The sequence below is a fragment of the Scyliorhinus torazame genome, chromosome 3, assembly GCF_047496885.1.
Source record: "Scyliorhinus torazame isolate Kashiwa2021f chromosome 3, sScyTor2.1, whole genome shotgun sequence".
Taxonomy (NCBI): Eukaryota; Metazoa; Chordata; class Chondrichthyes; order Carcharhiniformes; family Scyliorhinidae; genus Scyliorhinus; species Scyliorhinus torazame.
In genome coordinates this window covers 292,659,963-292,675,008 of record NC_092709.1, presented here as the reverse complement: position 1 = coordinate 292,675,008, position 15,046 = coordinate 292,659,963, and the positions used below count along the sequence as shown (strand labels likewise).

The following is a 15,046-nucleotide window of genomic DNA, read 5'->3' as shown; positions in this document are numbered from 1 at the left end:
TTCAAATTTCTTGAAGCATTCTATAAATTGTACTTCATTTTAGATCCCAATTATTTCCACACAACAGCAGGTTTATAATTTCCTGGTTTCTTTTTCTCGCCTACTTTTATAAATGAAGGCCGTAGAACTTAACCGTATGAATTCTTCATAAGCTTACACTGTTCCCCAGTCCCTTCTTAACAATGGACAAAATTATGAGTAATCCACAAAGGCGATAAAGATAAATTTCTGAGTTAATTAAGGTACTATTTGGCTGTGACTTTATGTCAGACCTTTTCTCAAGCACCAAGTGTAGAATTAGGGCAAAATTGATCTTGATGCCTCCAGGGCTTCACTTTAACAAGTCTTGCTCTACGAGGAATGAGGTTTTGTTTGAGATGGAAAAACTGATCTTCAATCCCATTGAGAGTTGAATTGTCATCCTGGGAGTACTGGTAAGAATATACGTTTGTCAAAACTGAGACAGCAAACAAGCCTAATAACGACTCTGGCGTGATCCTACTTCACTTTCGTTCACTGCACATAATGCCTGCTTTCAGGGGTATTTATTTCTATTGAAAGTGGTATAGGCCACCCAGGGTGGAAAACTATTGTTCTTGATTAAATCTTCTCAAATGTTAAAGTTCACATCAGTCAAACTCAAAGAATTGCCTATGGTTCAACTCTAAACGTTTAAGAAACAGTCCAAAGATGAAAGATGTGCAGGTTAGGTGGATTGGCCATGCTAAATTGTCCCTTTGTGTCCAAAGGTTAGATGTGGTTATGGGATTAGACGGATAGGGTGGGAGAGTAGGCTTAGTTGGAGTGCTCTTTCAGAGAATCGGTGTAGCCTCGATGAGCTGAATGGCCTCCTTCTGCACTGTAAGGATTGTATTATTCTATAAACCATAAATATATTGAAAAGGTCCAGCAAAAGGAAATCTGTATTCGTTCCTCATTGATGGTCTAATGGTGACACAAATCAATTTGCTCTAATTAAATTCTGGAATTTTCAATATTTACCTAAAATTAACACTGTTCTACACAAGGCAGCAAGGTGATGTTTTGAGGCCTTCAGTGTTTGGGATTCTCCTATGTACTGAAAACATATTCAAGATGAATTGGGCAGATTTTTTATTGACAAGAGAGTCGAAGGTTGTGGGGAAAAGACAGGAAAGAGGAGTTGTGCCATGATCATATTGTACGGTGGAGCAGGTTTGATCAGCTGAACGGACCATTCCTGCTCCCATTTCTTATAATCTTATGGTTTTACTCGTTTTACCAAATGCCCTTTGTGCTGTCCTCTTTTCTTCCCTCTCCAATTCTCCTTTGTTTCTTACACAATCCGAAACTGTGCTGGCATGCCTTGCGCACTGATACTTTTCAATTGTCATTTGAAGGAATAAAAGAAAGTGGTTCAACTTGACTATAGGGGAATTTTCCAAGCACCCCCCCCCACCCCTGTGGTGTGTTTCTTGGCGGCGGGAGGTGGTCTGTCATTAGCCGATGGCGGGATCTTCCGTTTCCATCACTGCCAATAGGATTTCCCACTCAATCCCACCCACCCCCAACCCCGCCTGCACCACCGGGAAACCTGTGGTGAGTGTTTGCCATCAGTGGACTTGAAGATCACGCTGGCGACAACAGCCAGTAACCCCCCCCTCCCCGCTATTTCTTTGCTTTGTCCCTCTTCTACTTCCTAAGAGGAGTCCTTTGGCTGCCTATATACCCTGAGGCCACAATCAAAGACTCACTGGGTGGAAAATTAAAAGTGTGATCCAAAGCCCAACTGGTTCATTGCATTTGTTAATATGCAAACAAACATATAACAGCTTGGCTCTCTCACTGAGTTTTCTCACCTCTCATCTCTGCCAGAACCTCCTGTTTTTCAATTTTACCGACTTGGAGTGTGAAAGAAACTTAGATTTAAACTCACAGCCCAGCGCTCTGCCAGGTGTGATGTTATGCGTTACACACAAAGAGAACAAAAAGGATGCCAAGAAATTAGAACTAGCAATAACTTCAGCTTAATTTGATGAGACTACCCCATAAAGCAATGTAATTATTAATGTTTGTTTATCCTTGTATTAATTGATTTTCCTGATTGAATTAACGTGATTTTTAAAATAATTTTTCTCATATCATTTCACACCATTTTATACATTTCTCACTTCTTGAATTATTGCTGCTGTTTTCTTTATTTTTCTGCTCCATGATTCGATGCATGATTTGTTTGCTGCCATTACCCAGACCCCATGGATCCTTTAGATATTGATTTGTTTCATTTGTTTGGTGATCTTCCTACCTCAATCCCAGATGCCTCCACCCCCATGTTACCACCTGTAGGTGTCCAGGCAGTTGCCGTCAGTCATGACTCTGTCAGGGTCAGCTGGGCAGATAACTCTGTGCCAAAAAACCAAAAGTTAACAACAGATGGACGCTTTTATACTGTTCGATGGAGGACGAGCTATTCTGCCAATGCCAAGTACAAGGTAAATGCCACTTTAAACTTCTCTTCCAGCTCACAAAGTCTTTCCACTTAAAAAAATTATTTTAAAGAACAAACTGAAGCTTACACTGAAGTTAAACTTAATTATTTTTAACGCTTTTTAATTCACTGGATAATCATTAAAAAATAATTTCCATAGTAAAAAATTGTGTATAAAAGGAGAGAGGAAAGTTACTCATGATTACTCAGTTGATAAGTGCACTCCTGTTATAGCACCGAATGCACAAAATTTAAATATCGCCGCAGTCCCAGAGGACCATATGCTGCTCTCCCCTTTGAGAGCTGACTGGTGGTGATTTACCCTGAGGGTCACCAAACATCAGGAAAGGGTCAAGGTTGAGAAGGCGGGGCCCTCATGAATAACCTCAGCTGGTACGGGAATTGAACCCATGCTGTTGGCGTCACTCCGCATCACGAACCAGCCATTCAGCTAACTGAGATAACCCACTACGAGAGGTGAAGAGACAATTAAAGTTATATTTCCACCTTAAATCGCGGGACTTTGGCTGAGATCTTTGACTCAACCTCAGCACAAAACGTCAATTGGCATCAATGGCCCTCATTTCCATTTGGTGCATTTACAGAGTTTTTAAAAAATCTTTCATGGGATGTGGGCATCGGTGGATAGGCCAGTATTTATCGCCCATCCCTAACAGACCTTGAGAAGGTAGTGGTGAGCCACTGCCTTGAACTACTGGCGTCCATGTAAGTGTAGGAACAACCACAATGTTGTTAGAGAGGGAGAGTGAATGGCTGTGGAAAGGGAGCAGGACCTGTTAATGTCAGATGCCCTCCCACAATGTGCAGTCACAAGAAATTCCTCTGTAGGCAAAGAACAGATAGTAGTTGTGCCTGCCTCCCACAGCTCAATCTATTAAAATGGAGTCATCTTTGGAATTGCCTCTAGTTACACCCTCTGAGTCTCTGAGGTACTGTATTCCAGCCAAGTACAAACACACGTGAATATTCTAATGCACAATTGGGACCCACTGGAGTTTTCCAGGTCAGATTCATGGCTCAGAACACTCCAAAGAGAAAAATGTGGTCCCAGTTAAATCGATTCTTTTACACTGGGTCTGATTCCAATTACGATAGCCCAAGCTATCAGCCCCCCAAACTGCTGGTCAGCCTAAGAGAACCTTAAATATGTCTGAACCGAAAAAGAGATAAGGTCAGGCATAGGGACAAGAGTCCTGTTGACAGCCTAAAACAGGCTCATGAATAAGTTAATAAAACCAAGTGCCCGTTGAAGGATCTTTCCATTAAATTTGTAGGTGGTGTGTAAATCCTGCTCTGTTTAGTTTTTGGATCAAAATGCAAATTAATTTCAATTAAAATTCATCATCCAGTATAGCACAGTCATATAAATATTCCCTTTTAGAAAAGAAAACTTAACTTTTTAATGCTACAATCATTTTGATATTAAAGTTGAACAGGTTATTTATTGACAAGCATCAGTAAAATTGTTAAATACTCTGAACATCTAATAATAGCCTCAGCTTCTTTGTATCTATAATTACTGTTATTAAATAAACCCCCAAGAGACAAAGCTCCAGGGTGCATACATCACTAGGGTTGAAGAGAAGATGGAGAAATAATGATTCAGTGAAGGCAAGCTTTAAAAACCTTTAAATTATATGACAAAAAGAAAGCTATGGAACTAAACAATTACAGCAGGTGAAGGTGCAATCATTCGTGATCTAAACTTATTGAAGATAGAGGAAGAAGACAGATTATGTAGGGCAGCTTCATTATTAAAAGCAATTTTTAATCAATTCATTAAATAAAAACAAAATATTTATGTATACCATCCATCTTAGAAGGCGTTGTCACAGTGTTCTTCCTGAGAAGAACTCAAGGCAAACTCACTAGCATGTAAAGCAAGCTTGGCGCCAAAGAAAGTATTGGCATTTTAATGAATATTTAAAGCAACAATATGCTTTGCTTAATCAAATTAGGGAAATATCTTTACTATCATTACAAAGGTGATTGATGCAGGTAGGGCAGTGGATATTGTCTATATGGACTTAAGTAAGACCTTTGACAAGGTCCCTCATGGTAGACTGGTACAAAAGATGAAGTCACACGGGATCAGGGGTGAGCTGGCAAGGTGGATACAGAACTGGCTAGGTCATAGAAGGCAGAGAGTAGCAATGGAAGGGTGCTTTTCTAATTGGAGGGCTGTGACCAGTGGTGTTCCGCAGGGATCAGTGCTGGGACCTTAGCTGTTTGTTGTATATATAAATGATTTGGAGGAAAATGTAACTGGTCTGATTAGTAAGTTTGCAGATGACACAAAGGTTAGTGGAATTGCGGATAGCGATGAGGACTGTCAGAGGATACAGCAGGATTTAGATTGTTTGGAGACTTGGGCGGAGAGATGGCATATGGAGTTTAATCCGGACAAATGTGAGGGAATGCATTTTGGAAGGTCTAATGCAGGTTGGGAATATACAGTGAATGGCAAGAGTATTGAAAGTCAGAGAGATCTAGGTGTACAGGTCCACAGGTCACTTAAAGGGGCAACACAGGTGGAGAAGGTAGTCAAGAAGGCATACGGCATGTTTCCCTTCATTGGCTGGGGCATTGAGTATAAGAATTGGCAAGTCATGTTGCAGCTTTATAGAACCTTAGTTAGGCCACACTTGGAGTATAGTGTTCCATTCTGGTCGCCACACTATCAGAAGAACGTGGAGGCTTTAGAGAGGGTGCAGAAGAGATTTACCAGGATGTTGCCTGGTATGGAGGGCATTAGCTATGAGGAGCGGTTGAACAAACTCGGTTTGTTCTCGCTGGAAGGACGGAGGTTGAGGAGCGACCTGTTAGAGGTCTACAAAATTATGAGGGGCATAGACAGAGTGGATAGTCAGAGGCTTTTCCCCAGGGTAGAGGGGTCAAGTACTAGGGGGGCATAGGTTTAAGGTGTGAGGGCAACGTTTAGAGGAGATGTACGAGGCAAGTTTTTTACACAGAGGGTAGTGGGTGCCTGGAACCCGCTGCCGGAGGAGGTGGTGGAAGCAGGGTTGATAGCGACATTTGAGGAGCATCTTGATAAATACATGAATAGGATGGGAATAGAGGGATACGGACCCAGGAAGTGTAGAAGATTTTAGTCTAGGGCAGCATGGTCGGCACGGGCTTGGAGGGCCGAAGGGCCTGTTCCTGTGCTGTACTTTTCTTTGTTCTTTGTTCATTTCACAGTTGTGTTTAAGGTTTCCAAATTGAATTTTGTTTAGCATATTCCATTTTTTCAATCGATAGTTAGCAAGTGATAATTGTTTTCTGCTGTGTTGTTGTCCAGTCTGTAGATGCAACAGCCTTGAGTCACACTGTCACAAGTCTCAAACCCAACACCATGTATGAGTTCTCAATCATGATAACCAAAGGGCGGAGGGCAAGCACATGGAGCATGACAGCACATGCTACAACCTATGAAGCTGGTGAGTCATTGCAAACCATCTAAACTGTGGATAGCTGGCTGTTCTGATATCCCTGATGTCTCTATCTGGCTGGACGGATGTGCTATTTCATGTTTAAAAAGGCTAGCCTCAAGGGTGTTGTACTAGTTTTACTTGATCAGATGAACAATATCTTGTTGCATCTTTACCTAAGAGTGAAAACATGGGCGGGATTCTCCCCTACCCAGCGGGGCTGGCCGTACCGCGCCGAGGAGTGGCGTGAACCACTCCGGCGTCGGGCCGCCTGGAAGGTGTGGAATCCTCCGCACCTTCAGGGGCTAGGCCAGCGGCGGCGGGGTTGGCGCTGTGCCAGCCAGTGCCGAAGGGCTTGGCGCCGCGCCAACCGGCGCCGACGGGCCTCTGCCAGCCGGCAGGAGTTGGCGCATGCGCAGGGTGTTTCTTCTCCACGCCGGCCATGGCGGGCTGTTACACCGGCCAGCGCGGATCAGTGGTGCCCCCACAGGCCTGCCTGCGGATCAGTGGGCCCTGATCGCAGACCAGGCCACCGTGGGGGCAGCCCCCACGGCCAGATCCCCCCGCGACCCCCCGAGGACTCCGCAGGCTTCCCGCAGAGCCAGGTCCCGCCAGTACGGACCTGGTGTATTTTACGCCGGCGGGATCCGCCGAAAACAGGTGGCCGGGCCAGAGACTCGTCGGGGGCTGTGCTGCCAACGGCCCCGACCAGCGCAATTCCCGCCCCCGCTGAAAAAACGGCGCCGGAACGATGGGACAGGATTCACGCCGCCCCTCGGCGATTTTCGAGGTCGGAGAATCCCGCTTCATTTCTTTTTAAAAGTCACAATTTCTACTGGAGAAATTCAGGCACTTGGGGTGAAATTCTCCTACCCGCCCCGCCACATTTCTGCCCCGACCGGCCGGCGGGAGTCTCCGTAACACCGGCCGGTCAATGGGGTTTCCCATTGCGGGGCAGCCCCACGCCGTCGGGAAACCCCTGGGCGCCGGCAAAACGGAGACTCCCGCCGGAGGAGAATGACGCCCCTCGATTTGTACTGAATGCACAGATATATCAGAACTATACAGTCAGACTGCCAGGTGTTTATGTCTTAGGTTGTTACAGTTCACTTTGTTCTGTAAGTGCCAATTAAGAGATGACACAGTGGCGAGCAAAACATTGCCTTAATATCGTTCAATGGACTTACCAGCAGTGATCATACAATAGTTCTCAATTGCCACCACATTCTTCATTCTTTGCAAATAATCTTTTGAAATATTTATTTGCTCTTTGTTAAATTCTTAAGGGATATCGCTGTGTCAGAGAGAGAGATTTTGCGTTGCCCATTGGTGGGTTTGCAGGCCATGGTGGCAGTTGACGGGAGGTAGAGTGTTAAAACCCCTTGGAAAGCCTTCCCACCAGGGGCGTCATTCTCCGACCCCCCGCCGGGTCGGAGAATGGCCGTTGGCCGCCGTGAATCCCGTCCCCGCCCCTGCCGAAGTCTCCGGTACCGGAGATTGGGCGGGGGCGGGAATCGGGCCGCGCCGGTTGGCGGGACCCCCCGCTGGATTCTCCGGCCCGGATGGGCCGAAGTCCCGGCCAGAAATTGCCTGTCCCGCCGACGTAAATCAAACCTGGTATTTACCGGCGGGACCAGGCGGCGTGGGCGGGCTCCGGGGTCCTGGGGGGGGGGGGCACGGGGCAATCTGACCCCGGGGGGTGCCCCCACGGTGGCCTGGCCCGCGATCGGGGCCCACCGATCCGCGGGCGGGCCTGTGCCGTGGGGGCACTCTTTCCCTTTTGCCACCGCTACGGCCTCCACCATGGCGGAGGCGGAAGAGACTCGCCCCACTGCACATGCGCGGGAAACTGACAGCGGCCGCTGACGCTCCCGCGCATGCGCCGGGAAACTGACAGCGGCCGCTGACGCTCCCGCGCATGCGCCGCATTTCCGCGCCTTTGGGCCGGCGCGATGCCCGTCTGATTGGCGCCGTCTTTGGCGCCAGTCGGCGGACATCCCGCCGTTGGGGGAGAATTTCGCCCCAGGTTCCTACCCACCCCCACCTCTCAGCAATTGTGCAATGGGACAGGCAAGTTCAACCCACCCAAACGTATCCCCAAATGAAGCCCTTAAATGTCTCCTTGGAGCGTTAAATCGTTATTGGGCAGTCAGTGTTGTTGGTGTTTGCGGGAAGGGAAACTCCATCATCCTAAGAATCCTGGCCACAGTTTTTGAATCTGGACTTGAGGTCATGGTCAGAATATCCTCCGCAATGAGTTATCTGGGGCGAGATTCTCCGACCCCCGCCAGGTCTGAGAATCGCTGGGGGCTGGCGTGAATCTCGCCCCCGCTGGTTGCTGAAGTCTCCGGCACTGGAGATTCGGCGGGGGCAGATATCGCGCCGCGCCGGTTGGCGGGCCCACCCGCTCGATTCTCCGGCCCGAATGGGCCGAAGTCCCGCTGCTAAAATGCCTGTCCCGCCGGCGTAAATTAAACCACCTACCTTACCGGCGGGACAAGGTGGCGCGGGCGGGCTCCGGGGTCCTGGGGGGGGGCGCGGGGTGATCTGGCCCCGGGGGGTGCCCCCACGGTGGCCTGGCCTACAATCGGGGCCCACCAATCCGCGGGCGGGCCTGTGCCGTGGGGGCACTCTTTCCCTTCCGCCTCCGCCACGGTCTCCACCTTGGCGGAGGCGGAAGAGACGCCCTCCGCTGCGCATGCGCGGGAATGCCGTCAGCGGCCGCTGACGCTCCTGCGCATGCGCCGCCCGGAGATGTCATTTCCGCGCCAGCTGGCGGGGCACCAAAGGCCTTTTCCGCCAGTTGGCGAGGCGGAAATTCGTCCGGCGCCAACCTAGCCCCTCAATGTTGGGGCTCGGCCCCCAAAGATGCGGAGCATTCCGCACCTTTGTGGCGGCTCGATGCCCGTCTGATTTGCGCCGTTTTGGGCGCCAGTCGGAGGACATCGCGCCGTTTCCGGAGAATTTCGCCCACGATCTCAGTCAGGGTTGTCTGGAGGAAGGACCAAAGGAAGGTGAGATCCTTTCTGTGTTAAATATGAGCCAACCCAAGCTACTCAATTAAGCCATCCAGTTCCACCGAAAGAGTCCTTACGCCTGTCGTCATTATGTATGCTTGGCTGATAGCTAAGACTCACAAAAGGATGATCTCAACAGGGGCTCTTTTTGACACCTGGAGGGAGCTGTTGGCCATGCTTTATTTACATCTTTAAGTGGCTGTAATAAGTTGTTCTTTCTGTGATCTCTTTTGTCAATATCTATTTGCACAAGATTAAGAGGTGTGAAGTGTTTAAAGCCTCTGATATTGATACTTTAAAATGGTCTGTCTGATTGATACTTGGATATGGTTCTCTGAGCAGCCGTGAAGCACAAGTCATCCAGAAACTGGCCAGTCTCCTTGCAAATTGTGAGTTGGAGCTTGGAGATGCCTATCCTTACAATGGAGCTAGCCAGGTTGGGAGTGCAAGGTGTGGGCTTGCTACCTGCACCCTTATCCTGCACCAGTAAAAATGGGGATGTCCTACCTGCCATTTTTAAATGGCTCTGCCTCCATGAGAATCTGGGCCAAAGGATTTAGAACACAGAACATAGAACATACACTGCAGAAAGAGGCCATTCGCCCATCGAGTCTTCACCGACTCACTTAAGCCCTCACTTCAACCCTATCCCCTTACCCCAATACCCCTCCTAACATTTATTTTGGACACTAAGGGCAATTTATCATGGCCAATCCACCTAACCTGCACATCTTTGGACTGTGGGAGGAAACCGGAGCACCCGGAGGAAACCCATGCAGACAACGTGCAGACTCCACACAGACAGTGACCCAGCAGGGAATCGAACCTGGGACCCTGGCGTTGTGAAGCCACGGCACAGGCCCGCCCGCAGATCAGTGGGCCCTGATCGCGGGCCAGGCCACCGTGGGGGCACCCCCCAGTGCCAGATCCCCCCCCGACCCCCCGAGGACTCTGACCACTCTGCTACCGTGCTGCCCTAAATAATAATTATAATTTATTATTGTCACAAGTAGGCTTCAATGAAGTTACTGTGAAAAGCCCCTAGTCGCCACATTCTGGCGCCTGTTCGCGGAGGCCGGTACTGGAATTGAACCCGCGCTGCTGGCCTTATTCTGCATTACAAGTCAGCTGTTTAACCCACTGTGCAAAACCAACCCCAATTTGATAGAGAAAATGAAAAACTATTCCACTGGCAGGAGGATAATTACCCAGATTAATCAAAGCGGGACGGAAACAATTTCTTTTATGCAGTGAGTTGTAATGATCTGGAATTCACTGCTCAAAATGGCGGTGGGAGCAGATTCAGGACTAACTTTCAGAAAGGACTTGGCTATGTATCGGATATGGAAATAAATTGCAGCGCTATGGAGAAAGAGCAGAGGAGTGGAATTAATTTGGATAACTCATTCAAAGAACCTGCACAGTCATGATGAGCCTTCTGTGCTGTATCATTCAAAGATGGTGTGATGCTTTTCACATTCTTCTTCTCTTCTGACTCTCTGCCATGCACCATCTTTGACCAGGATGACAGGCAGGAAATCTGTGCCCAAAACTTCAGCAATGTTGAACCATAACTTAATACGAAGTGATGCACAATCTTTATTTTAACTTCACAATTTTCTCCTCCTGTCACCTGAAATCAATGATATACTTCTGGCCTTCGGTTGCATGGCCATTGGTCATCTTCTGGTACTTTAATCAAGTACCTATGTTCAGAATATAAACTTTTATAATAGATATTAATATACTATTTAACCTCAGAGACCCTCACAGCTGATTCAATGCCATTTTCGCACAAGGCCCACGGATGAACTTCTCCCACCATCCTCAAAATTGAGAGGCCAGACAAGAAGCAGCTCTGAATAAAGACCTCAACTGGGGCAAGTTTGGGAGGGCCACCCTGGACGTCACTAAACTCCACTATAATTGTGGATAGATCAAGAGCAGACAGCCTGACGACCACCTGGGCAATTCTATGTACCTTCACCCCTGCAAACCCACTGTCTGGGGACCGTAAAAGTGTGCCCAGTAATTTAGCTTGGGATTGTTGCTGTGCCATCCTCGGTCAGCGAATCTCAGCATTTCACTAGACAAAGTTACAGAACCACTGTGGAAACTAATTGATTTTTGATTTATTTTGGCAATTGTATGGCCTCGACTCAGTGCCTCTCCACAGCTGCCTTCACAGCTTGGCTCTATGTCCTGGAGCTCCGTGTTACTTGTGTATTCCCCTCGCAAGTATCAACAAAGGCATGAAGACCATCATTTCCACCATTTCCAAGATGGCATTTCAAACGTGAAAATCTGTCTCAGTGCACATCTGAAGCATTGTTTTGTTTGCAAGAATTAGTGGCAGGACTTCAGCAGGCAGTGTAGAATGAATGCTTCACTACCTGGTAGATTCACTTTGTCGGTCATAACATCTGTTGGCCAGGATTCTCCCCTACCCGACGGGGCGGGGGGTCCCGGCGGGATGGAGTGGCGTGAACCACTCCGTCGTCGGGCCGCCCCAAAGGTGCGGATTTCTCTGCACCTTTAGGGACCTTGAGGGGCTAAGCCCGCGCCGGAGTGGCTGGCGCGCCGCCGGCCGGCGGGAAAGGCCTTTGGCGCCACGCCAGCTGGGGATGAAGGGACTCCGCCGGCTGGCGGCAGTCCACGCATGCGCGGGAGTGTCAGCAGCTGCTGACGTCATCCTCGTGCATGCGCATGGAGGGGTAACTTTCGCGTCGGCCATGGCGGAGGCTATGGCCGAGGCGGAGGGAAAAGTGTGCCCCCACGGCACAAGCCCACCCGTGGATCGGTGGGCCACGATCGCGGGCCAGGCCACCGTGGGGGCACCCCCAGAGGCCAGATCGCCCCGCGTCTGCCCTGCGTCTGCCCCCCCAGGACCCCGGAGCCTGCCCACGCCGCCAGTCCCGCTGGTAAGAGAGGTGGTTTAATTCCAGCCGGTGGGACTGGCATGACAGCAGCGGGACTTCGGCCCATCGCGGGCCGGAGAATCGCCGGGGGGGGGCCCCGCCGACCGGCAAGGAGCGATTCCCGCCGCCGCTGAATCTCTGGCGGCCGGCGGGGGCGGGATTCATGCCACCTCCCGGCGATTCTCCGACCCAGCGGGGGGTCGGAGAATCCCGCCCAAGGTACCCATTACCAGGCTTGCATTATGGGTTCAGCTCGGGAAACGTTGTTGCAGATTCAAACTTGAAGTGACCTGCTTAGAATGGAGACCAATTTACATGGCCTTGTCAGTAATATTGGAAACGTTCGGGCAATAATAATTCACAGTTCACTTAACATTGCTTTCTCTCTCTCCCCCTCCCCTTTGCTTTATCTTTGGATAATAGCTCCTACTTCAGCCCCGAAGGACCTGACTGTTATTAGCAGGGAAGGAAAGCCTCAAGCCGTCATCATCAGCTGGCAGCCGCCAATGGAAGCCAATGGAAAGATCACTGGTAAAATAAGCTTAATTTCTATCAGACTTTTTCCCTTCCTCTCGTCAATGCAATGCAGGTCCACTTTAAAATTCCTATTGCTAAAAAAGCTGAGGAAAACTATTGTCCATTCTACCTAATTCTGTTCATCATTATTTCTATTAAGGCCCTATTTAAACATTATGCTTAAAATTTATGTTAAAAGGGCCAATTTTTAAAAGCAATTTTTATGACGTTTGATCTTCCTCGGTGGATTTAGCCTGTGTAAATGTCTTAAACAGTGGCAGCTTCAGTAAGGAACTGTTTGGGCAGTGAATTACAGGAGCTGTTAGGCCCTATTCTTAAACAAATTAAAATTGACTAGTTTTTTAATGTATTTCCTTGTGCCAACTCTCATTTGCTGGCAGCACGGTAGCATTGTGGATAGCACAATTGCTTCACAGCTCCAGGGTCCCAGGTTCGATTCCCGGCTTGGGGCACTGTCTGTGCGGAGCCTGCACATCCTCCCCGTGTGTGCGTGGGTTTCCTCCGGGTGCTCCGGTTTCCCCCCACAATCCAAAGATGTGCGGGTTAGGTGGATTGGTCATGATAAATTGCCCTTAGTGTCCAAAATTGCCCTTAGTGTTGGGTGGGGTTACTGGGTTATGGGGATAGGGTGGAGGTGCTGAACTTGGGTAGGGTGCTCTTTCCAAGAGCCGGTGCCGACTCGATGGGCCGAATGGCCTCCTTCGGCACTGTAAATTCTATGAAAACCTGCTTCTTCCTAATACTTTTTGACATCCCACCAGCCTCCCACCCAATGCATTGAATGAAGAAACGCACATAAATGTGTATTGACAGATTCCAGAGGCCCAAGGCTCATCCCAAATTGTGTCTCAGACCACATCACCTTATTAAGGGTCTGCCTCTTAAAGAGGACCAATTTGGGCTAGCTGCCTTGCCAGCACAGCCCTCCTGGAGGTCTGGGTGGGGAGGAGATCGGGAGGGGATCAAAATATAGAATGGCAGCAGTTTGGAGTAATGCTGTAGATCTGGAAGGAGAACCTCTCCTAGATCTGGCTTCGTATAACTGTATGATTTAAAATTTATCTTACTTTTTGATGGTGGCCTTTAAGGATCACTGATTAAGCTGCAATGGGTACCAAAAAGCTCAAGACCAATAAATGTCTGGGAAAGGTCCTTATATAGGTATGAGGCATCAGATTAGACATACGTAAGAATCATAGAATTTACAGTGCCGAAGGAGGCCATTCGGCCCATCGAGTCTACACCGGCCCTTGGAAAGAGAACCCTACTCAAGCCCACGCCTTCACCCTAACCCCGTAATCCAAATTCCCCACTTAACCTTTTTAGACACTCAGGGCAATTTAGCATCGCCAACCCACCTAACTCGCACATCCTCGGACTGTGGGAGGAAACCGGAGCACCCGGAGGAAACCCACGCAAACACGGGGAGAACATCCAGACTCCGCTCAGACATCGACCCAAGTCGGGAACTGAACCCAGGACCCCAGAGCCGTGAAGCAACTGCGCCAACCACTGTGCCACCGTGCTGGGTTCTATGCTGTTGTAAAAGGGATGATGTTATCAGGTGGAGCAAAATAGGTCAGGGATAGTTTTGAGGGTGGGGGAGATTATATTACAAAGATGTCATGGAACAGAAGGCACAGATAGTGGGAATAAGGGCGGCACGGTGGTGCAGTGGCCAGCACTGCTGCCCCACGCGCCGAGGACCCGTAGTCAATCCCGGCCCCGGGTCACTGCCTGTGCGGAGCCTGCACATCCCCCCCAGGTCTGCATGGGTCTCACCCCCACAGCGTTAAAGATGTGCAGGTTAGGTGGGTTGGCCATGCCAAACCGCTCCTTAATTGGAAAAAATTATAAATACAATTTTTTAAAAGTTAATGGGAATGGTAGTAGTAAAGGAATAAAGCATTGGTCCAGAGTTGGTGTTAATAGCAGAATGAAGGTCTGATAAGGTTTTATGTGACTGTCTGGGACACCTGAATATCACTTGGCTCAACATGTGGCCAAGTGTATTTTAGACTGGGCATAGTCCCACAATATTTGATTTTTTTTCTCCAACAAGTCTAAACAATGGTTGTGATCAGGTCCAATTTCAACCCAAGATGTTGTAGCCTTCAAAAGTAAGGTTAGAGAGTGAATAATAATTGAACCCCATTTTAGAGTCGTACATTCTGTTCTTAAATTTTTATACAGCGTGTGTTGATTTTACAGTATTATTTATAGTAAAGGGTGTTGTAAAACTGAGGCAAACGATATTACCACTGGCTGAACAGCATAACAAGTTCACATAATTATTTCCATTAGAAATATAGCAATAGGAATTTATAATGGGAAAAATTTTCGGAATTCTGCACAGATGTAAGATTTTAATACATTTATGATTTTGGGACCTGGAGTTTGTTTCTAGTTAACAGCGTCATTCCACTTCCATCTGTCAAAGAACAATTCTGGGCTCACAGGCAATTTGCATAACTCCCTCTAATTATTGCATTACAATAATGGTGATAGGCAAAGTAGGAGAGGCAAGATTAGACAGGAAGCAATAAGCAAGTTTTTGAGAAAAGGTAATAGCCACATAACAAATAAAAGAAATGCTTTGACTGGTTGAAAAAGATTCCTTTGTTAGTTGACAGTTTATAATGGTGTGCACTCACA

General features: G+C 48.3%; 1 protein-coding gene across 1 annotated transcript in view; it reads left to right on the top strand.

Moving 5' to 3' along the window:
- The window catches only part of dcc (DCC netrin 1 receptor), a 1,735,814-nt gene that overhangs the window by 1,542,133 nt on the left and 178,635 nt on the right, over positions 1-15,046 (top strand). Inside the window, exons 17-19 of the mRNA XM_072497411.1 lie at positions 2,230-2,471; positions 5,790-5,928; positions 12,278-12,385. Coding sequence (XP_072353512.1) covers positions 2,230-2,471; positions 5,790-5,928; positions 12,278-12,385 — 489 coding nt within the window. The remainder of the gene's footprint in view (positions 1-2,229; positions 2,472-5,789; positions 5,929-12,277; positions 12,386-15,046) is intronic.